Genomic DNA, 22,757 nt, shown 5'->3' with positions numbered 1-22,757 from the left:
CTTAAGCGAGTAGGGGAGGTGGCTTATGAGTTAGCCTTGCCTCCAGGGCTGTCCGGAGTACATCCGGTATTTCAAGTGTCGATGTTGAAAAGATATCATGGGGATGGAAACTACATTATCCGTTGGGATTCAGTTTTGCTTGATGAGAACTTGTCTTATGAGGAGGAACCTGTTGCTATTCTAGATAGAGAAATTCACAAGTTGAGATCAAGGGAGATTGCATCCATCAAAGTTCAATGGAAGAATCGACCCGTTGAAGAAGCCACTTGGGAGAATGAGGTTGATATGCGAGAAAGATATCCACACCTGTTCACAGATTCAGGTACTCCTTTTCGCCCTTATTCTCCTTCTTGTGATCGTTCAGGGACGAATGATGGGTAAATTGGTATCTAATGTAACGACCTATTTAGTCGTTTTGAGCAGTAGATTTCAATTCTGGAAAAACTGGCAGAAGCGACGGACCCCACGACGGACCGTCATGGGCAAGACGGACCGTCGCAGGGTCTCGTTTCAAAACACTTAGAAATTCTGAAATTGGGTACTGAAAATCGACTCTCTGAACTTCGTGACGGAGTGACAGGACGGACCATCGCAGGCTCGATGGCCCATCACAGGCCATTCACTTAAAATTGAGTTTCTGTAGCATGTGACGGACAGCAGGACGGACCGTCGCAGGCACGATGGCCCGTCACGGGATACGCAATCCCAGGCTGAGTCGAATTTCTGGTTAAGTTTTAAAGGGGCGTTTTGGACTATTCCTGCTATAATTATATATTCTGTGGGTCTATATTAATAACTCAATTTCTTGGGGGATAAAAGAAGTAACCTTGAGTTAAATTGTGGGTTATTATTGTCATCTTTTACACTTAATTATATGTTAATTAGGGTAAAAGAAAGAGGGTTGGAATAAGAAAAATAAGAAAGAACAAAGAGAGACAGAAAAAGAAAGAGAACGAGTAGAGAGAGAGAGAAACGAAGGGAATAACAAGGATTTTGAGAAGATAGCTTGTTGATCGCAATTCTTCGGTGGAGGTAGGTTATGGTTTTCATACTATTCGTAGTAAACTCTTAATAGCGAATGATATGTATTGATAGTATTGTAAACCCTGCTATGTGCTTAATTGTATGCATGCATGAACGTGATTATATAATTGTGATTATATTAAGCATGATGAAGTTATTGAATTCCAAATCTTGATAAAAAAACCTAATCTCTTTTTAATGATGATGCCTTGGTAAGGGAGAAGGCTTGATGAACTAAAGTAATGAGATTGATGATGCCTTGATAAGGGAAAAGGCTTGATGAGTTGATACAATGAGATTAGGGGATCGGGTGTCACGAACCGACACGTAGATTTAGGGGATCGGGTGTCACGAACCGACACGTAGAATTAGGGGATCGGGTGTCACGAACCGACACGTAGATTTAGGGGATCGGGTGTCACGAACAGACACGTAGAATTAGGGGATCGGGTGTCACGAACCGACACGTAGAATTAGGAGATGGGGTGTCACAAACCGACACATAGATTTAGGGGATCGGGTGTCATGAACCGACACGTAGATTTAGGAAATCGGGTGTCACGAACCGACACGTAGATTTAGGGGATCGGAGTGTCACGTACCGACTGTCACGACCGGAATCTAGACCCCAGACGAGACCGGCGTCGTTGACCTCTCAGAGGTCGCAGACAAGCCTACTTACGTCATTCTTACTTTACATAGATTAATTTTAGCGGAAAATTTGGAATTTTTGATTCTTTAATCATACTTGCTGAACATTCTTAACATTTCGTAATCGTTCATCATCAACCATCTAACATTTAAGAGATAAGCAACTGAAAGAAATAATTCATTAAATATTAATTGTATATCGGCCAAAATAGCACCAATACAAAGTCTGAACCAAAACAGGAAAGAAACGCTAGTGGAACATGCTCCAGTAGCTCAACTCTAAAACTACGCTAGAATGTAAAACAGTAGCATCCTCGAAGGCATAAGGACCTACCAAACTCCGGATGAATGCTGACGTCCAGATAGCTGCAACAAAGAACTTGTAGCTCTACCGTACACCTGTGCCTGCACCTAAAAGTAGATGTTTGTATGGAATTAGTACACACTTGTACTAAGTATGGGTATATGCAAGCACACACCAGGGACATGCATGAGAAAGAATAGCTCTTTCCTAACAACATGATTTTTGGAAGTCAAGTCGGTGGACTTGCTAAAATGAGATTAGGAAGGTTATGCCACGAGAGTGACATGCATCATTATAGTTATGGTATGGCACACAACACATAATATCTTCATATAACACATAACATATAGCACATAGTTTCTTTCATATTGTTCATTCATATACCATGAGACCTTACTATCATAGACTTAACCTTAAGACTTCCCAAAATGAGGGCTCAACATATGGGACCTCAACTAGGGAGCCTTCTTCAGCAAACACAGAGCCTGCTTCGTTCATTCGTTCGTGTTTCATTTCAATTCATTCATAGGCCAGTGCGAACACCAGCTATACCTAGGATGTAGTTTAAGACTTTCATCGGGTTTGCTGTGCAATGATCAGGAATGACCTAATGTCATTACCTAAATCTAGATCACCTCTTGATTATCCTATCCTAACACCTTCGGTATCATTCATTTCTTTATATGATTCATTTGAGGCTGGCCTCATTCATTCATTGGGAACTTTAACTTTAACCGACATAGATCATGTGAGCATCATGAAATCCAATGTCTTCCCCACACCGAAAAGAGGTGGAATCACCGGCCAAAGCGATTCAATAACATGCTAGCGTATATGGGAATTTAACCCCGCCAGATCCCTATAGTGGCAATATAGGTTCAAAGACTAGGAGATGTATGGAGACCCATACCCGGCAAGCCGGACAGTCTCATCTCATGAGAGTTACGTGAACCTCCGCCCTTCCCGAAAGAAGGCATCACCGCTCATAGCTAGCCTATCGGTGCTCAGTATAAAGTTCCATTACATCCAACTCATACATCATGGAAGTTGTCTTCTAGTATGAGGGCATCATAGCTCAATAGATGATTTCTCATCTCATTATTAGTATTAAGTGTTTTAAACTCAATATTTTTCATTAAAGTATTTATAGAGACTGGTCTCTTCATTATCTTACACCCTCATTGATGAATACGTATTGGTAACATTTACTTAGGCTCGTTTGAGATTGCTCTCTCCATATACATTAGCCTCACATCATGATTGTCACCACATTCTTCATTTCATTACGTACATCTTAGGTTCACTTATTTTTTTGAACGTATGTTAAACTTATGTGTCTATACATACAAGCCATGGGGCTTCGTTTATAGTTCGTTAAGTGATTCTTATTTTCCTAAGATTATGTATTACAAGACTTATGTATCTTGTATATATACCAAGATCTTGATTTTTGATCAAAGTAGATTACATTATTCTTGAATATTTTACTCACGTATGACTTATGTATCAATACGGAGGTTTGGGCACGAGAACCCAAATCTTGAATTATTTGGACATCATTTATATTTTTCATTGATTTTAGTTCTAATATTCATAAATTTAGAACTCTAAATTAAATCTCAACATTTTCGTGACATAATACATTTTCTATTTTAATTAAAATTCTAAATTAAATTTCAATCATTTACATGAAAGAATAATTTCCTAATTTAATTAGAATTCTAATTTAAATCTCAATATTTACATAAAAGAATTAGTATTCTATTTTTAATCAAAATTCTAAATTTAATCTCAATGTTTACATAAGAGAATTAATTTTTTTCAACTTTAATTAGAATTTTAATTTATTATTATTATTATTTTTAATTACATTCGCTTGAATAGGGAGGTCGTGGGTTCGAACCCCCACAGCCCCCTTTATTTTTCTCTTATTTTCGCTGGAAATGGAGGCTGTGAGGTGGTGGGTTCGAACCCCCACAGCCTCACCTTTATTTCCTTAATATTTGTACCCCTCCCTTCAACTCTGAGGTCGTGGGTTCGATCCCCACGCCTCGCATCCCTTTTTATTCTTTTTTTTTTTCGCGAACTGGGGGTCGTGGGTTCGATCCCCGCCCCCAGCATTCCCTTTTAAATCTTTTTTTTTTTTTGCGCGTGGCTGGGGTCGCGAGTTCGATCCCTGCCAGCCCCATTTTTTTTTTTTAATTAAGGCATGCTGCAGGGAGGTCCTGGGTTCGATCCCTGCAGGCCTCAAAACTTTTTTTTTAATTCTTTTGATGTTCAAAAATTTCCAGATTCTTTTAAAGTCTGTTTTCAAGTTCTGGAAATTTATTCTACGATTTTTCTTCACTTTTTCATCAAGTTTAACATTAATTCTTAGGGAAATTTCATGGTTCATTCATAATGTTTTAATTACACATTATATTTGTTTTTATAGATTCGTCTAACCAAGAATTACTCCCTCAATCAAGCCACCTAACATTTCATATGAACTTCACGTCTTACCCCATTTTATTCACGAAAAATATACAATCATATTACATTAAACTTTTGGAGCATTACATAAAGAACCTCATTCACTGTAACATACTTACACATAATTTCAAGAAAAACATGGTTGCCTTTCATACGATTCCAAGTACACAAACATAATCATATTCATCGCGAAAACATAATATACACCTAAATCTACCAGCAATCATACCCAACCTAAAATTCATTGGGAGCTAGTGACAGGGGCATGCAACGGGAAACAGCCTTAGTTTCGAGATGAATAACTTGAATCGTAAGGGGCCTCTTGGGAAAGGAGCCAAGAGAGAAGAAACCCATACCTTAATCGATGTTCAAACTTTAATGTTGCTGCCCGGAAAACTCCTCCAAACCACTCCCAATTCACTTCAACGCACACCTCTCTCGACGAACCTCTCTTAGCCTTGACGTTTTGATTACTTATTTTCTTTTACTTGAAAATTTTTTTGTGAGTTTTTCAAGCATGAAAACTGTTGATGTTTTTGGCAGAAATAATGTGATGAAGATGGAGAACGTGAGAGAGAGAGTTAAGGAGCGTGAGAGAGAGAGGACTATTTGGATTAGGAGACTAATTCAAAAATCAGTCAAATAATAAATAAATACAAATCTGTTTTTGATTTATTTATTTATTTATTCATTTAAAACGTGAAAGGACAATTACGCCCTTTAAATACTTATTTATTCTTATTTATATAAAAAAAAATTTTTGAATCGTTACATTATCCCCCCCTTAGGAACATTCGTCCCCGAATGACACTACCATTACACCTCATAATGCCAATCAGATCATAACTTAATTGCTATGTACAATCAGCCAATAGCAACAAATACGAAGAGATAAGGAACTATAGTCTTATGAGTAGGAAGCCTAACCCCAAGAGTTGAAAAGATGTGGATATCGGGATCTCATGTCGGCCTCGGCCTCCCACGTAGCACCCTCAACAAGATGGTTTCTCCATAATACCTTCACTGTGGCAATCTCCTTGTTCCTTAGCCGCTTGACCTGTCTGTCTAAGATCTCAACAGGTATTTCCTCATAGGACAAGTCTTCACCAACCCCCAAACCTTCTACAGGTAGGATTGATGCTGGATCACCTAGGCACTTCTTCAACATAGAGACATGAAAGACTGGATGAACAGAAGCTAGCTCCGCAGGCAATGCTAACTCATAGGCCACCTCACCCACGCGTTGTAGGATCTCATATGGCCCCACATATCTCGGACTAAGCTTCCCTTTTCTACCAAATCTCATCACCCCTTTCATAGGAGATATCTTCAAGTAGACCTTGTCACCAACGTTAAATTCTAAGGGTCGTTTTCTGTTGTCTGCATATGATTTTTGTCGGCTGTAAGCAGTAGACAACCTGTCCCTAATCAGTCTAACTTTCTCCAAGGCCTCATGAATGATCTCTGGACCCAAAATAGATGACTCTCCAACCTCGAACCACCCAACTGGAGATCTACACCTCCTACCATACAATGCCTCAAACGGTGCCATCCCAATGCCGGAGTGATAGCTATTATTATACGAGAACTCTATCAAAGGTAGATGGTCATCCCAATTACCTCTAAAGTCGATCACACACGCCCTTAACATGTCCTCCAATGTCTGAATAGTGCGCTCTGCCTGCCCATCTGTCTGAGGATGAAAGGCAGTGCTAAGTTTCACCTGCGTGCCTAAGCTTTTCTGGAAAGATCTCCAAAAATGTGAAGTAAACTGAGCTCCTCTATCTGAAATAATAGACAAAGGGATCCCATGCCATCTCACAATCTCATCAATGTAAAGTCTCGCGTAATCCTCGGCCCTGTAAGTAGACTTCACTGGGATAAAGTGGGCAGACTTAGTCAATCTGTCCACAACAACCCATATAGAGTCATGCTGCCTCCTAGTCCTCGGAAGACCAACTACGAAGTCCATATTAATGGCCTCCCATTTCCAAGTCGGAACCTCAATGATCTGAGTCAGACCACCAGGCTTAAGATGCTCTGCCTTAACCTGCTGACAATTAGGACACTTAGCCACATAGTCTGCAATATCCCTCTTCATGCCATCCCACCAATAAATCTGCTTAAGATCATGATACATTTTTGTGGAACCTGGATGTATGGAATATCTGGACCCATGGGCCTCTGTAACAATCTTGGTCCGTAAATCATCTACATCTGGTACGCACAACCGGTTCTGGTATCTAAGTATGCCATCATCTCCCAAAGCAAAAGACTCATTCATTTTTAACAACACTGAGTCCTTCATCTCCATCAACACCGGATCAAGATGCTGACCCTTCTTGACTTCCACTATCAGGGATGATTCAGAACTAGGGTGAACTGAAACACCTCCACTAGTAGAGTCAACCAACCGCACACCCAGTCTGGCCAGTCTGTGTACCTCTTTCACTAGCTCCTTCTTCTCATCCTCAACGTGGGCTGTACTCCCCATGCTCATCCTGCTCAAAGCATCAGCCACAACATTAGCCTTACCTGGATGATAGTGCACATTCATGTCATAATCCTTCAGCAGTTCCAACCATCTGCATTGTCGTAGATTCAGCTCCCTCTGCGTGAACACGTACTGGAGACTCTTATGATCTGTGAACACATCCACATGTACTCCATAAAGATAATGCCTCCACAGCTTCAATGCAAACACCACAGCTGCCAACTCCAAGTCATGAGTGGGATAATTCTTTTCATGAACCTTGAGCTGTCTGGAAGCATAGGCTATCACCTTACCAGCCTGCATAAGAACACATCCCAAACCAACCCTAGATGCATCACAATAGACAGTGTAATTCTCGCCACTCTTAGGCAGAGTAAGCACTGGGGCTGAAGTGAGTCTGTCCTTGAGCTCCTGGAAACTCTTCTCACAAGTCTCCGTCCATTCATACTTGGATTTCTTCTTTGTCAAGGCTGTAAGTGGGGCAGCAATGGAAGAAAATCCCTCCACGAACCTGCGGTAGTAACCAGCCAATCCCAGAAAGCTACGGATATCGGTGGGTGTAAGAGGCTTTGGCCACTTCTTAACGGCTTCAGTCTTTCTGGGGTCCACTTCTACACCTTGATCGGACACAACATGGCCCAGGAAGGTCACTGACCTCAGCCAGAATTCACACTTGCTGAATTTGGCATACAACTGATGATGTCTAAGTACCTGCAAGGTTAGTCTCAAATGCTGTGCATGCTCTTCCTTGGTCTTAGAGTAGATGAGAATGTCATCAATGAATACTATGACGAAAGAGTCAAGGTATTCACGGAAGACTCTGTTCATGAGGTCCATAAATGCAGCAGGTGCATTCGTGAGACCGAATGACATAACCAAGAATTCATAATGACCATATCGGGTACGAAAAGCTGTCTTTGGGACATCCCCATCCCTAACCCTAAGCTGGTGATACCCTGAACGAAGATCAATTTTAGAGAAGAAACTAGACCCTTGGAGCTGATCGAACAAATCATCAATTCTGGGGAGTGGATACTTATTCTTTATAGTGACTTTGTTGAGCTACCGATAATCGATACACATTCTAAGGGTCCCATCCTTCTTCTTTACAAACAACACTGGAGCGCCCAAAGGGGATATGCTCGGTTGAATGAAACCCTTATCAGTGAGATCTTTTAACTGCAGCTTCAACTCCTTGAGTTCTGCTGGAGCCATTCTATAAGGAGGAATTGAGATTGGTTTAGTATCGGGTTCTAAGTCGATACCAAAGTCAATCTCTCGAAGGGGAGGGACTCCAGGCAAATCTTCAGGAAACACATCTAGGAATTCATTTACCACAGGCACTGAGTCTATGGAAGGAACGTCATGATCTAAGTCATTAACACTCACAAGATGACATAGTAACCCTTTGGCCATCATTTTATTGGCCTTAAGATTTGAAATCAAGGGGTTAGGGCGAGTCGGATTGTACCCCTCCCAGACTAACTCTTCTTCATTAGGGAAACGAAACCTCACCACTCTACTACGACAGTCCAAGCAAGCATAATGGCTGTGAAGCCAATCCATGCCAAGAATAATATCAAAATCATGCATGGGTAACTCAATCAAGTTTGCACACATAGCCCTGCCACTCACAACTATTGGGCAATTCTGGTATACCCTATCAGCTTTCACATTTTCTCCTAAAGGCGTACTAACCACTATAGGATCATGCAGGACTTCAGGTAGTACTTTAAAAGTAAGGGCAAGTAGAGGAGTCACAAAGGAAAGCGTAGACCCTGGATCAAGTAAGGCATAAACAGAAGTTGAGAATACTTGCAGCATACCTGTGACCACATCAGCGGACTTCTCCTGCTCCTCCCTACCTTTCAAGGCATAAAATCTGTTCCTCTTGGGAGGCTTGGCTGCTGCTGCACCCTGTGGGGTAGGCCTAGGCTGAGCATTACCCCCAGCTTGACCTCTGTTCTGGGGACAATCTCTGACCATGTGTCCACTCTTACCACAACCAAAGCAGGCATTAGTGCCCTGCCTGCATTCCCCAAGGTGAGTTCGGCCGCACTTAGTACAAGCCTTCCTTGGGCGCTGCATCTCACCTCCATTGCCCCTCTTGGGTTCGGGTCTGCCTCCTCTAGGTGTTGTATTTCTCTGAGGGTCAGAATTACCAGCACTCTGTTGCCCCTTCTTAAATTTGGGCTGCTCGCGGACGCCAAAATTATTTCTATGGCCTCCATGGCTGGGACCTGCCTGATCTTGAGGCCTAGGCCTCCTAACATCACGTACACCTCTCCTCTTTCGGCTGTCCTCTACCTGCTGGACATGCATCATTAATCTAGAAAGGTCCATATTATCATGGAGCATCGCAGCCCGACAATCCTCCTCCAGGTCTCCATTGATTCCTGTGAGGAATCTACTCATCTCCTCCCTGCTGGTAGAAACCAAGGGAGTAGCATACCTGGATAATTCCAACAAAGTTAAGTACTCTCATCATTCTTGTTATCAAATACTAAGGGAAGTACATACCTTGATAACTTCACAAACTTCAGGGAATACTCCCTGACAGTCATGGATCCTTGCTTGAGGTTGATGAACTCCTCAACCTTGGCCTCTTTCATCTCTCTAGGGAAGAACCTTTCCAAAAATGCTGTCTTGAACAGCTCCCAGGTGACTGACACCTCTCCTAGGACACGGTTATCTCGCCACATTTTGCACCAAGTCTGTGCAACATCTTTGAGCTGGTAGGAAGCCAACTCAGCCTTCTCAATATCAGTGGCCCCCATGGCCACCAGTATCTTATGCAACTCGTCTATAAATTCCTGAGGATCTTCTGAAGTCTTAGCCCCTGTGAAAATTGGAGGATTCATCCTCGTGAAGTCTCGCAGTCTGTCAGCTATGCTGCGAACCGGTGGGTTTTCCCTTAGAACATCCTGCCGGTTGACTTGGGCAGTCATAGCTTGGGCTTGCATTGTGATGGCCTGTGCCATCTGGGCTAGGGATGCCCTCACCTCCGCATCAGTCAACCCAGCTGGGTTAACAGGCATAGCCACTCCTTCAGCTGGAGCCTGGGGTGGATTCTGATTACCCCTAGCTGCAGCTGCTCCCGTCCTCCGACCCTTAGTCCTCCAAGTATTCATTCTCTGAAAAACAACAAGATTGATGTTAGACACGTTCATAACACCAAGAATTCAAACATTAGGATAAGCACGATAAGATCAGAAAAAGGGAAGTTTTTCCTACGCATCATGCAGTCTCTAATCCAGGATAGTGGTGCACTTCACTACCATGACTTAGAAACTACTCAATGTGGTTGATGTGAACTCATTATTCTAGGAATTTAACCTAGCGCTCTGATACAAACTTTGTCACGACCGAAATCTAGACCCCAGACGAGACCGGCGTCGTTGACCTCTCAGAGGTCGCAGACAAGCCTACTTACGTCATTCTTACTTTACATAGATTAATTTTAGCGGAAAATTTGGAATTTTTGATTCTTTAATCATACTTGCTGAACATTCTTAACATTTCGTAATCGTTCATCATCAACCATCTAACATTTAAGAGATAAGCAACTGAAAGAAATAATTCATTAAATATTAATTGTATATCGGCCAAAATAGCACCAATACAAAGTCTGAACCAAAACAGGAAAGAAACGCTAGTGGAACATGCTCCAGTAGCTCAACTCTAAAACTACGCTAGAATGTAAAACAGTAGCATCCTCGAAGGCATAAGGACCTACCAAACTCCGGATGAATGCTGACGTCCAGATAGCTGCAACAAAGAACTTGTAGCTCTACCGTACACCTGTGCCTGCACCTAAAAGTAGATGTTTGTATGGAATTAGTACACACTTGTACTAAGTATGGGTATATGCAAGCACACACCAGGGACATGCATGAGAAAGAATAGCTCTTTCCTAACAACATGATTTTTGGAAGTCAAGTCGGTGGACTTGCTAAAATGAGATTAGGAAGGTTATGCCACGAGAGTGACATGCATCATTATAGTTATGGTATGGCACACAACACATAATATCTTCATATAACACATAACATATAGCACATAGTTTCTTTCATATTGTTCATTCATATACCATGAGACCTTACTATCATAGACTTAACCTTAAGACTTCCCAAAATGAGGGCTCAACATATGGGACCTCAACTAGGGAGCCTTCTTCAGCAAACACAGAGCCTGCTTCGTTCATTCGTTCGTGTTTCATTTCAATTCATTCATAGGCCAGTGCGAACACCAGCTATACCTAGGATGTAGTTTAAGACTTTCATCGGGTTTGCTGTGCAATGATCAGGAATGACCTAATGTCATTACCTAAATCTAGATCACCTCTTGATTATCCTATCCTAACACCTTCGGTATCATTCATTTCTTTATATGATTCATTTGAGGCTGGCCTCATTCATTCATTGGGAACTTTAACTTTAACCGACATAGATCATGTGAGCATCATGAAATCCAATGTCTTCCCCACACCGAAAAGAGGTGGAATCACCGGCCAAAGCGATTCAATAACATGCTAGCGTATATGGGAATTTAACCCCGCCAGATCCCTATAGTGGCAATATAGGTTCAAAGACTAGGAGATGTATGGAGACCCATACCCGGCAAGCCGGACAGTCTCATCTCATGAGAGTTACGTGAACCTCCGCCCTTCCCGAAAGAAGGCATCACCGCTCATAGCTAGCCTATCGGTGCTCAGTATAAAGTTCCATTACATCCAACTCATACATCATGGAAGTTGTCTTCTAGTATGAGGGCATCATAGCTCAATAGATGATTTCTCATCTCATTATTAGTATTAAGTGTTTTAAACTCAATATTTTTCATTAAAGTATTTATAGAGACTGGTCTCTTCATTATCTTACACCCTCATTGATGAATACGTATTGGTAACATTTACTTAGGCTCGTTTGAGATTGCTCTCTCCATATACATTAGCCTCACATCATGATTGTCACCACATTCTTCATTTCATTACGTACATCTTAGGTTCACTTATTTTTTTGAACGTATGTTAAACTTATGTGTCTATACATACAAGCCATGGGGCTTCGTTTATAGTTCGTTAAGTGATTCTTATTTTCCTAAGATTATGTATTACAAGACTTATGTATCTTGTATATATACCAAGATCTTGATTTTTGATCAAAGTAGATTACATTATTCTTGAATATTTTACTCACGTATGACTTATGTATCAATACGGAGGTTTGGGCACGAGAACCCAAATCTTGAATTATTTGGACATCATTTATATTTTTCATTGATTTTAGTTCTAATATTCATAAATTTAGAACTCTAAATTAAATCTCAACATTTTCGTGACATAATACATTTTCTATTTTAATTAAAATTCTAAATTAAATTTCAATCATTTACATGAAAGAATAATTTCCTAATTTAATTAGAATTCTAATTTAAATCTCAATATTTACATAAAAGAATTAGTATTCTATTTTTAATCAAAATTCTAAATTTAATCTCAATGTTTACATAAGAGAATTAATTTTTTTCAACTTTAATTAGAATTTTAATTTATTATTATTATTATTTTTAATTACATTCGCTTGAATAGGGAGGTCGTGGGTTCGAACCCCCACAGCCCCCTTTATTTTTCTCTTATTTTCGCTGGAAATGGAGGCTGTGAGGTGGTGGGTTCGAACCCCCACAGCCTCACCTTTATTTCCTTAATATTTGTACCCCTCCCTTCAACTCTGAGGTCGTGGGTTCGATCCCCACGCCTCGCATCCCTTTTTATTCTTTTTTTTTTCGCGAACTGGGGGTCGTGGGTTCGATCCCCGCCCCCAGCATTCCCTTTTAAATCTTTTTTTTTTTTTTGCGCGTGGCTGGGGTCGCGAGTTCGATCCCTGCCAGCCCCATTTTTTTTTTTAATTAAGGCATGCTGCAGGGAGGTCCTGGGTTCGATCCCTGCAGGCCTCAAAACTTTTTTTTTTAATTCTTTTGATGTTCAAAAATTTCCAGATTCTTTTAAAGTCTGTTTTCAAGTTCTGGAAATTTATTCTACGATTTTTCTTCACTTTTTCATCAAGTTTAACATTAATTCTTAGGGAAATTTCATGGTTCATTCATAATGTTTTAATTACACATTATATTTGTTTTTATAGATTCGTCTAACCAAGAATTACTCCCTCAATCAAGCCACCTAACATTTCATATGAACTTCACGTCTTACCCCATTTTATTCACGAAAAATATACAATCATATTACATTAAACTTTTGGAGCATTACATAAAGAACCTCATTCACTGTAACATACTTACACATAATTTCAAGAAAAACATGGTTGCCTTTCATACGATTCCAAGTACACAAACATAATCATATTCATCGCGAAAACATAATATACACCTAAATCTACCAGCAATCATACCCAACCTAAAATTCATTGGGAGCTAGTGACAGGGGCATGCAACGGGAAACAGCCTTAGTTTCGAGATGAATAACTTGAATCGTAAGGGGCCTCTTGGGAAAGGAGCCAAGAGAGAAGAAACCCATACCTTAATCGATGTTCAAACTTTAATGTTGCTGCCCGGAAAACTCCTCCAAACCACTCCCAATTCACTTCAACGCACACCTCTCTCGATGAACCTCTCTTAGCCTTGACGTTTTGATTACTTATTTTCTTTTACTTGAAAATTTTTTTGTGAGTTTTTCAAGCATGAAAACTGTTGATGTTTTTGGCAGAAATAATGTGATGAAGATGGAGAACGTGAGAGAGAGAGTTAAGGAGCGTGAGAGAGAGAGGACTATTTGGATTAGGAGACTAATTCAAAAATCAGTCAAATAATAAATAAATACAAATCTGTTTTTGATTTATTTATTTATTTATTCATTTAAAACGTGAAAGGACAATTACGCCCTTTAAATACTTATTTATTCTTATTTATATAAAAAAATTTTTTTGAATCGTTACACCGACACAAGAGAATTAATGAATATGAGGGAGCGGAGTGTTACGTATCGACACAAGAGAAATAAAGATAATGAATCTTGAAAGATGTTAATATACTCAATCTAATGAACATAATTCCCAAATGAGTATGGTATTGAGGCTTAAGTCCTCATGTGTGAACTTGATGGTAATTGTTAATGATATAGTACTTGTTGTTGCCACATGTTGAGTATCATAGTTGATTTTATGATATTACTTGGTATATACTGTTTTCTAATTTGAGTTGGCCGATGATATCTACTCAGTACCCGTGTTTTGTACTGACCCCTACTTTTATCTTTTCTTCTTGTTTATTTGTGGAGTGCAGCAAACGTGCCGTCGTCTTCGACTCAACAGTAATTCAAGCCAGTCTTATTACATCGGAAATTCAGGGTGAGCTAATGCTTCTAGCTTGGACTGGATCTTCTTCTTCAAGTCTTGATGCCTTGAACTTCCGGCATGGACTAGCTTCTTATGTATTTTTAGCTTTTAGAACACTCTTAGTTTAGTCATTTGATCGTAGATGTTCTTGTGGTGATGACTTCCAGATTTTGGGGAATGATAAGTTTTGAGTTATAGAAGTTGATTATTGATTTTTATTAATGAGTTTAAGTCTTCCGCATTATTTACTGTTGATGTTATATTGAAATGTTAGAGTTTAGATTGGTTGGTTCGCTCACATAGGAGGGTAAGTGTGGGTGCCAGTCGCGGCCCGAATTTGGGTCGTGACAATAAAAAACTAAATAATGTCTACTAATCATCTTGAAATCTAATGAGTATATCACATTGTTCGAAATGTATTAAAATATGTAGATATAATTTTAAAATTGAAGAAAGTTAAATTATTAGTAGAATAAAAGAGAGATGAAATTGTGGTAAAAAGTGACATTAAATGTGATAAGTTAATGAAGATGATAATGAATTTTTGAAGAAGAAGAAAGAAAGAAAAAGAAAAAAATAATAAGGAGAAAAAATTAAAATAATAAGAAAAATAAAAAAATTAATATAATTTATAGTAAAAATTTTGTAAAAATAAAATTATATTCATTTTTTTAATTTGTTCATGCTCTTTAAAAAAGTGCATACACTCTCCATGCCAGGTGACAAAAAATGATGTAATAATATCATAACAGGATTGTTTGGGGGGGGGGGGGGGGTAATATGAGACTTGCATAATTTAGAAGCCTTTTTAAAAATTTAAGACAACTTCAATTATCACTTTATGTCTTTTCTCGTAATAATATTATATGATGATGATAGAAAAGCCAAGGTTAGGATGACAACTGTTGATATTGTAAATATGTTCATTTTAAAGGGCAAATGGTTCAAGAAAGCCACGAGTTAGAAATCTATCTATCTATATTTATAGGTAATGCAAAGTCTAGGCCGAGCAAAGACAATTTATGAAAAAGGCATAATACATAAATATATCTTTTTAATTTTGTCATATTTTATAATTATGTCATTTAATTTTGAATATACACAAATAGATATTTAAACTTATATAATATTGAATAAATAGATATGAATATCCTATATAACATCCTACATAACAATTTACGTCTGAGTGATATCTCATGTGTCTTGTGCCACGTAAATTTTCACTCTCTCTCTTGCAATTTGCAAAGAAGGCAGAATAAGCTTCCATTAATCTCTTGTTCAGCACGCTCTTTCACCAACACATCTTTTTGTTAAAAAATTCACTCTTTCCATTCAGCCAATTAAAGGATGTTTTTCTTTCAAATTTCCTTCAAAAACTTACAACACATTCACATTCCGTGGTTTTCTCTTTTACTCCATTTTTTTTATAAAAAAGAAACAAGATTTTAAAAAATCAATCTCAATTCGCACTCTATTGGTAATGAAAATTCATAAGAATTATCCAACTTCCTTTATATCTAGATTTTTATTTCTTAAATTAAAAAAATTCGATTACTTTGTATTATGAATAATCCTTCTAAAGGATTTATTTTAGATTCCATATGAGATTGTTTATTGTTTAGAGATGATTTTGAATTGATCATGTATAATTACGTTAGTTTTTAGTTTTTTAAATGTATTATAATGTGTTGTCAATGTATAATTCATATTTAAATAATTAGTACTTTTGATGCCATTAGACAAGTTATATTGTATAATATCATGTCTTTTATTTGAAATTAGCTCAAAAAACACACTTTAGAATAATAATGTTGGGCGGCTATGGTATATCCTGTTTAAAAATAATGGATAAGTAAAGTGAACCGTATAAATTAATCAAGAATAAATGACAAATTTTTTTTTTATCTCCAATAAGTCACGATTGCAAGCCTTCGGAGCCGGTGATCTGTTCGGCCTAAGATCTTTTCTCTTACTAGACGAAGCGTGCAAGCAATTTCTCCTTTCTCTTAGAGATAGGATTTACTGAACAACCACCCTGATTAGTATCGGTGTGTGGGAATGGAAATGGCTACCAAAATTCCTTTTAGCTCTATGGATGACTAACAAGGCAGGATCCAAGGGGTAGATGTCACGGTGACATCAACTCAAGAAAGATTCGAGGGCTTTCGTGTCCGATTCCATATCGGAAACTAACTAAATCTTAATTCACATAAAAAAGAAACCCCACATTATGAGTAAAGTACACCTAACAAAGACAATTTCATACCCAAAAAGATCTAGGGTCCTTTAGGAAAGCCACCTAGCAAATGAAATCAGTGTAATTACTAGCAATTCAAACATCTAAAAATTAGAGAGTGTTATTACCCCTGTCAATTATTCTCGGATCAAGTAACTACATGATCAACCATATAGACCAGACAATATAATTACACTCAATTATATTAAATTCAATTACCAAAATAATTTTCCAAACAGATCTTAAATATGAAACATCTAATTAAGAATAAGCAACACTTACTACCACAACATTTCTAAGAATTTAGCATCATTACGATAAAAAAAGGCATAATACATAAATATGCTCTTTAACTTAGTTTCGAATCACATTTATGCCCTTCAACTTTTGGTGTGCATAAGTAGACACTTAAATTTGTATAAAATTGAACAAATAGACATGCATGTCCTACATGTCATTTTCCGTCCTGCGTGGTGTCTTACGTGTATTTTGACATGTAGGACTCATGTGTTTATTTATTTAAAAGTTGGATAGTTAAAGTGTCTGTCTGTGCATTATTAAAGTTGGAGGTCAAAGTTAAAATTTGAAACCAAATTTAGGGCTCAATATATGTATTATGTCAAAAAAAAAAAAATGAGCTGGCACAATATAATTGGGTACCTGTCGAAGTAAACCACATAATAGATATTAGGCATAATAAATGTATTGGACCCTAAACTTGACTTTAAATTTTAACTTTGACCTTCAACTTTCATAATGCACAAACAGACACTTTAGATATCAAATTTTAAAATAAATAAACATATCAGTCCTACATGACACAATACACATAAGACACCACGTAGGACGAAAAATGACATATAGGATATATATGTCTATTTATTTAATTTTATACAAATTTAAGTGTCCATTTGTACACATTCAAAGTTGAAGAATACAAATATAATTTTAAAAATTAAATAACATACTTATGTATTATCGGATATTAGGACATATATAGATCTAAAAAAGAAAAAAACTAGTGGCACTCTTTGAGCAAAAACACCTCAACTCGGTAATCCCAATATCCACACTAAAAATTACTCGAGAAAGCAATTTGATCTCAGATCTGCGTCCTATTCTCTGAGCCAATTTTTGCTACGGTAAGCCTATGAATGCACAATAAAGCGGTGGAAAATTGCTCACTTGCACGTCTCTTCTTCTTCAATCGGTGTAAATTTTGCATAACTGATTTTACTTCATTTTCTCGTCTTATTGAATACTACTTTCTAGTCAGTACGCAAAGTGCCACCGCCCATTGTGTTGTAGAAATCACTACAGTCATATATTGCGAATCTGTAATGTGAGTTGTTTCATTTCATCTTTGTGAACTTTTTTATTGAATTTTATTTTTTGTTATGAATGTTTAGCTGTTAAATCCAGTGAAGAGTTGGTGAGCAGTATAGAAAGATAAAACAGAAATGGCTGCAAGAAAAGCTGGTTTAATTGCTCTGTTTGATGTTGATGGAACTCTTACAGCACCCAGAAAGGTATAGTATGATTGCTCATCCTTGTATTTGTTGCTTTAGTTTGATTATTTTTCCCTTGTTTCTGTTACTAGGGCTGTGTTGGGTATATGCAAGTAACGAAATATTATTATAGAAGTATTTATATATAATCGAAGCAATGTGGAATGCTAATTCTATAACTTGTTTTACCTAAAGAAAATATTTTTCAATTTTTTTGTAGCCAAGGAACATGAGAAATTCAGATCCATATTGAGAACACCTTTATTGTAGATTAATTTGACTTTATGAACAATTGCATCCTTGATGGGGTTGAATAGAGTAGAATGATATAGATGATTTGTATATTTAGTAGCTGAATCCAACCTGTTTGAGATTGAGGCCCCGTCGAATGACTTGCTAGCCTGTACATCTATTTTCAAAATATTGTCATGATTTTGTATTGTTCTGATTCTTATTTGTAGAGTAAATTTACCAGTAGTGACATTTCATCACCCCCATAACGATATTGATTTCTTAGTTCTTCGGAAAATTTGCATAAAAATTTCAGGAATCTACTCCACAAATGTTGAAATTCATGCAGGAACTTAGAAAGGTAAATGATTCTTTTGCCATACTCATTTTTTCATTATTTCTTTTTTCCACATATACATTACTTTTCCTCTCAAGGATTCTTTGGTTTAACAATTTTGTCGACTTGCAGGTTGTTACTGTTGGAGTTGTTGGAGGTTCTGACCTTGTAAAGATATCAGAGCAACTTGGCAATACAGGTTAGCTTAAGTAGCATATATACTAAATTTGGAGTTAGGATAATGAAAGGTGCTACATCAACTTATTATCTCAGTATCTGAAATTCCTCGCACATATTAGGCAAGAGTAGAAGTGCTACGAGTTCACTAGCCAAGAGCACTAAACTGTGTTTTGATTTGAAATATAAAAGGACCTTTCCACTAGAAAAGCATACATAGTCTTATGGTTATAGCTCCATGTTAGCTGTTGAAATGTACATTTTTCTGCCCAATTTAGTGCTAAACTATGTTGCTCGGACTCTTCAAAAATGCCGACGAAAGCGTGTCGGATTCGCCAAAAGTAGTGTATTTTTGAAGAATCAGAGATGAGTGCGGAGTCAAAAGTGAAGAGTCTGTGCAACTAAGGTTCAAACAATCTTTGTGGTTACGCATGTCCCTTGGTTCCCAGTATGTGGCTATTAATTGACCTATCCAAAAAATTCTTGAGAATGATGACATTTTGATCTTTCTAATATCTGTGATGCAGTTACAAATGACTATGATTATGTTTTCTCTGAAAATGGCCTTGTAGCACATAAAGATGGCAAGCTTATTGGGAAACAGGTAATTCTAATGACTAGAATTTGATTTCGTATCTGTACAATATTACTTGTGAGTGCATATTCATTCTGTGACAACAAAATCTCGGATACTATCTTTATCAACTCAAAACAACATCCTTGTTGCCACTTCTTAAGGCACTTTGTACCAAGTTAAAACTAGATAAAGTCTCATGAAAACTGGAACTACCAAACAACTGGAAGAAATTTTCTTTCTACCCATCTCCAATGTGCATCGCTTCTTTCGTTCTCCTTAGTTGTTAGTTAGCAGGGTGATTTGTTTTGAAATGACATGACTCCCGGTGTGGGTGCAGAGCTTGAAGTCACATCTTGGAGACGAGAAGCTCAAGGTTAGTCAATACTTTTTTCTTATTTAACGAGAAAATGTTTTATTTTTGTTGTAATGTACAGAGGGGAGCATACCCAACCAAGTGCAATTTGATAAAGGCTTAGTGATCCTTCTAATTATTTGTTGTTTTAGCTTAAGAAAAATAATTTTGTTGAAGTGATAAATTAGTCTTTGTGTGTATACCTTTATCTATAAGATGAAGAAAAAATTGCTTAAGAGCAAAAGAGAGAGATTACTATGTAATTTGTACTTTGTTGAAAACTGTTTTGACGTTGTATTTCATAAGTTTTCAAAGCAATGTTTATAATAGTTAACAAAAAACTGAAAATCAAGTTTTTACACATCCCATTAAGAGTTGATTGTGTCTGTTTGTTGCGTACAATTGGGTGATAATTCATGTTTATAGATGGTCAAGAAATATCATGATGGGATGCAAATGATATGCAGGAATTTATTAACTTTACCCTCCATTACATTGCTGACTTGGATATTCCAATAAAGAGGTGAGCATATCGAAGTCTGTGTTGCTTGGATCCTCTAAAAATATCGCGCACACATGCCAGTCTGCCAGATCCTCCAAAAATTGTTTTTTGGAGGACCTTATAGACACCCAACAACATTTTTGAAGGATCCAAGCAAACATAGATCAAAGGTTGAATCATCTGCTTTGTTGTGGCAAACTTCTTAATCATTCTTCTTTTCAGAGGAACATTTATTGAGTTCAGAAGTGGCATGCTAAATGTGTCGCCTATTGGGAGAAACTGTAGTCAGGAAGAAAGGGATGAATTTGAGAAGTATGATAAGGTATAGATAACTGCTCTAGTATTGCATATATGTTTTGCAGTAATAGATTCTTTTTCTCTGTGATTTAAAGACAATTGAAACTATAATCAGGCACAAAAGATACGGGAAACAATGGTATCAGTGCTCAGAGAAAAGTTTGCACATTTTAATCTCACCTTCTCCATTGGAGGCCAAATTAGTTTCGATGTGAGCATCTTTAAGCCTTTTTCTTGTGCTCATTGACCGCTGAACGTTTTAAGTATATGACAAATGTTTTGGGGATCTTGGTCATTGATAGGTTTTTCCGCAAGGCTGGGACAAGACTTATTGTTTGAGATACCTTGAAGAATTTAACGAAATTCACTTTTTTGGAGACAAAACATACAAGGTAAATCTTTTAGTTACTGACATGCTTGAATCTTTCTTTTCATGTCCGGGCTGATATAAGAGTCCCGCTTTTTACTTGAATAGGGAGGAAATGACCATGAGATCTATGAGTCTGAGAGAACTGTTGGTCACACAGGTCCGACTAAAACTTCATTCTTTTAATGTTTGAATCGTTATTCTCTTGCATAATTGCTTGAGGAATCACGTTACCTGCTATTTGTTTCGTTTTCTCTTTTTCCAGTTACTAGCCCGGAGGAGACATTGAAACAATGTTCTGTTCTATTCCTCGGCAAGGATAATGGAAGTTCTTAAGCTTGTTGCAGTTTTTCAATACACAACATTAGAAGCTTGGCATGATATTTGGATACCTTTTCATAACAACATTAGAAGTTGTATTCAAGATCCTCTGAATCGCGACGAGGAAAATATTAAGATCAAAGACCTTTTCATCAATAGGGTTTGAAAATTTTAATAGATTATCCTTCTACTTACACCCCCAATCCTTCATTTTTTTTCTATACAAAATACGTATGTCCCTAGCTCGAGCTCCATTGATGATCTTTGGATGGTCTATTCACAACAATATGATCTGCTTACATGTTCTTAGACTCCAAAGAGGATAGCTCTATTCACAAGTAACAATAACTTCAATTGGATTTGGAAAATTAAGGCTCCAAATAAGATTAAGTTCTTCATATGGCTCCTCCACCACAACAGATTACCTACTAACCAGTATTTAACCTTATTAGCATGAGTATATCTCCTGTTTGCACATTCTGCGAGAGTGCATATTATTTTTGACTCTTCTAATGTAAAGTTATTTTGGAATGCAATCATCCAGAATAACTCAAATCCCACTCTACTCAACTGTATTATTGTCACGCTTCGAGCCTACACCCTGAATGTAACTGACACTAAAGATTCATTGTTGGTTCCCAAGTGAACCCTTGTTCTTGGCTAAATGCTCAACAGAAAACTTACTTAAAATTATATGAACTTAAAATTAAGGATTTAACTTAATGTCTCAAAATAGATAACTCAACCTCTAATAACTATGATAAACGTCGAGACAAGATCTACGACATCTTAATAAGACTACAAATAAAAGTGGAATCCTCCGGAAGAAAGGAGGCTCACCAACAAACTCTGGATCTGCAAATGGTATCAACGAAGCACCTGTTGATGACCCTGATTATTTGTATCTGCATCATGAAATTTTAAACTTTTTTTTTCATAAATAATTAAAATTTGAAACATTTTTCATAAATAATTTTTAAATATTTATTTATTTTTTTGTTTGAGGGTGGGCGAGGTTAGTTTGGTGGTAAGCACAAAAATATATTCGAAATTTAAAAAATAAGAAAATTTATTTTTGTTGTTTTAATGGAGAGGGTCGGGTACGAGGTATGGGTAGGACAAGAAAAAAAAATTAAATGATATAGTGAAGTTTTGAAAAATATTTTCCTCTATTTTTGAAAGGAAATCATTTTTCTTAAATTTGAGAGAAACGCGTTATTTTGAAAAATATTTAAGACGACCAAACATGCAAAAATTGAAAAATATTTTTTCCATACCAAATGCACCCTTAGTAGCGACTCTTTTTCTTTGCATAGACTTTAGTCACTACATGATAATATCATTTTTATGTGAAGATATTTGCATACACCATACACGAGAAGATATTTATATAGTGAACATCATGTAAAAGGTGTAATCTTAGGGAATGATTTTCCAATAGTCTATATGTCTCGAATTCTGAATCTCAAACCCTAAATAGTAAATAGTATTGCTATTTGTAATCCAATCCTCTCTACGTCTCGAGTTTTGAATACTAAACCCTGAACCCTAAATAGGAT

The 22,757-nt window shown here is 37.3% G+C and overlaps 2 protein-coding genes across 5 annotated transcripts; one reads left to right on the top strand and one right to left on the bottom strand.

Moving 5' to 3' along the window:
- Positions 1-1,831: 1,831 nt before the first annotated feature.
- LOC138338093 (uncharacterized) lies at positions 1,832-13,881 on the bottom strand. 2 transcript variants are annotated; one of them, XM_069288661.1, is made up of 5 exons: positions 13,479-13,881; positions 10,681-10,757; positions 9,465-10,078; positions 8,771-9,396; positions 1,832-2,085 (listed from the first exon to the last, which is right to left on the bottom strand). In XM_069288661.1, the coding sequence occupies exons 3-5, from the start codon at positions 10,073-10,075 to the stop codon at positions 2,063-2,065; spliced, it is 1,260 nt and encodes a 419-aa protein (XP_069144762.1). In that variant the 5' UTR covers positions 10,076-10,078; positions 10,681-10,757; positions 13,479-13,881; the 3' UTR covers positions 1,832-2,062. The 2 variants fall into 2 exon arrangements, with proteins under 2 accessions (XP_069144762.1, XP_069144763.1); XM_069288662.1 differs by lacking the exon at positions 13,479-13,881 and having other exon boundaries at positions 10,681-11,741.
- A 3,652-nt stretch (positions 13,882-17,533) lies between these two features.
- Positions 17,534-21,596, top strand: LOC101267428 (phosphomannomutase). 3 transcript variants are annotated; one of them, XM_010326353.4, is made up of 13 exons: positions 17,534-17,671; positions 17,802-17,871; positions 17,952-18,058; positions 18,585-18,629; positions 18,738-18,804; positions 19,310-19,386; positions 19,697-19,732; positions 20,179-20,234; positions 20,436-20,535; positions 20,626-20,721; positions 20,813-20,902; positions 20,986-21,037; positions 21,143-21,596. In XM_010326353.4, exons 3-13 carry the CDS (start codon positions 17,990-17,992, stop codon positions 21,211-21,213), a joined length of 759 nt encoding a protein of 252 aa, XP_010324655.1. In that variant the 5' UTR covers positions 17,534-17,671; positions 17,802-17,871; positions 17,952-17,989; the 3' UTR covers positions 21,214-21,596. The 3 variants fall into 3 exon arrangements, with proteins under 3 accessions (XP_010324655.1, XP_004244661.1, XP_025888335.1); XM_004244613.5 differs by lacking the exon at positions 17,802-17,871 and having other exon boundaries at positions 17,939-18,058; XM_026032550.2 differs by lacking the exon at positions 17,802-17,871 and having other exon boundaries at positions 17,553-17,741; positions 17,939-18,058.
- The last annotated feature ends 1,161 nt before the right edge of the window (positions 21,597-22,757 follow it).

This window comes from Solanum lycopersicum, chromosome 8 (assembly GCF_036512215.1).
Source record: "Solanum lycopersicum chromosome 8, SLM_r2.1".
NCBI lineage: Eukaryota > Viridiplantae > Streptophyta > Magnoliopsida > Solanales > Solanaceae > Solanum > Solanum lycopersicum.
This window is presented reverse-complemented; position numbering and strand designations above follow the sequence as displayed.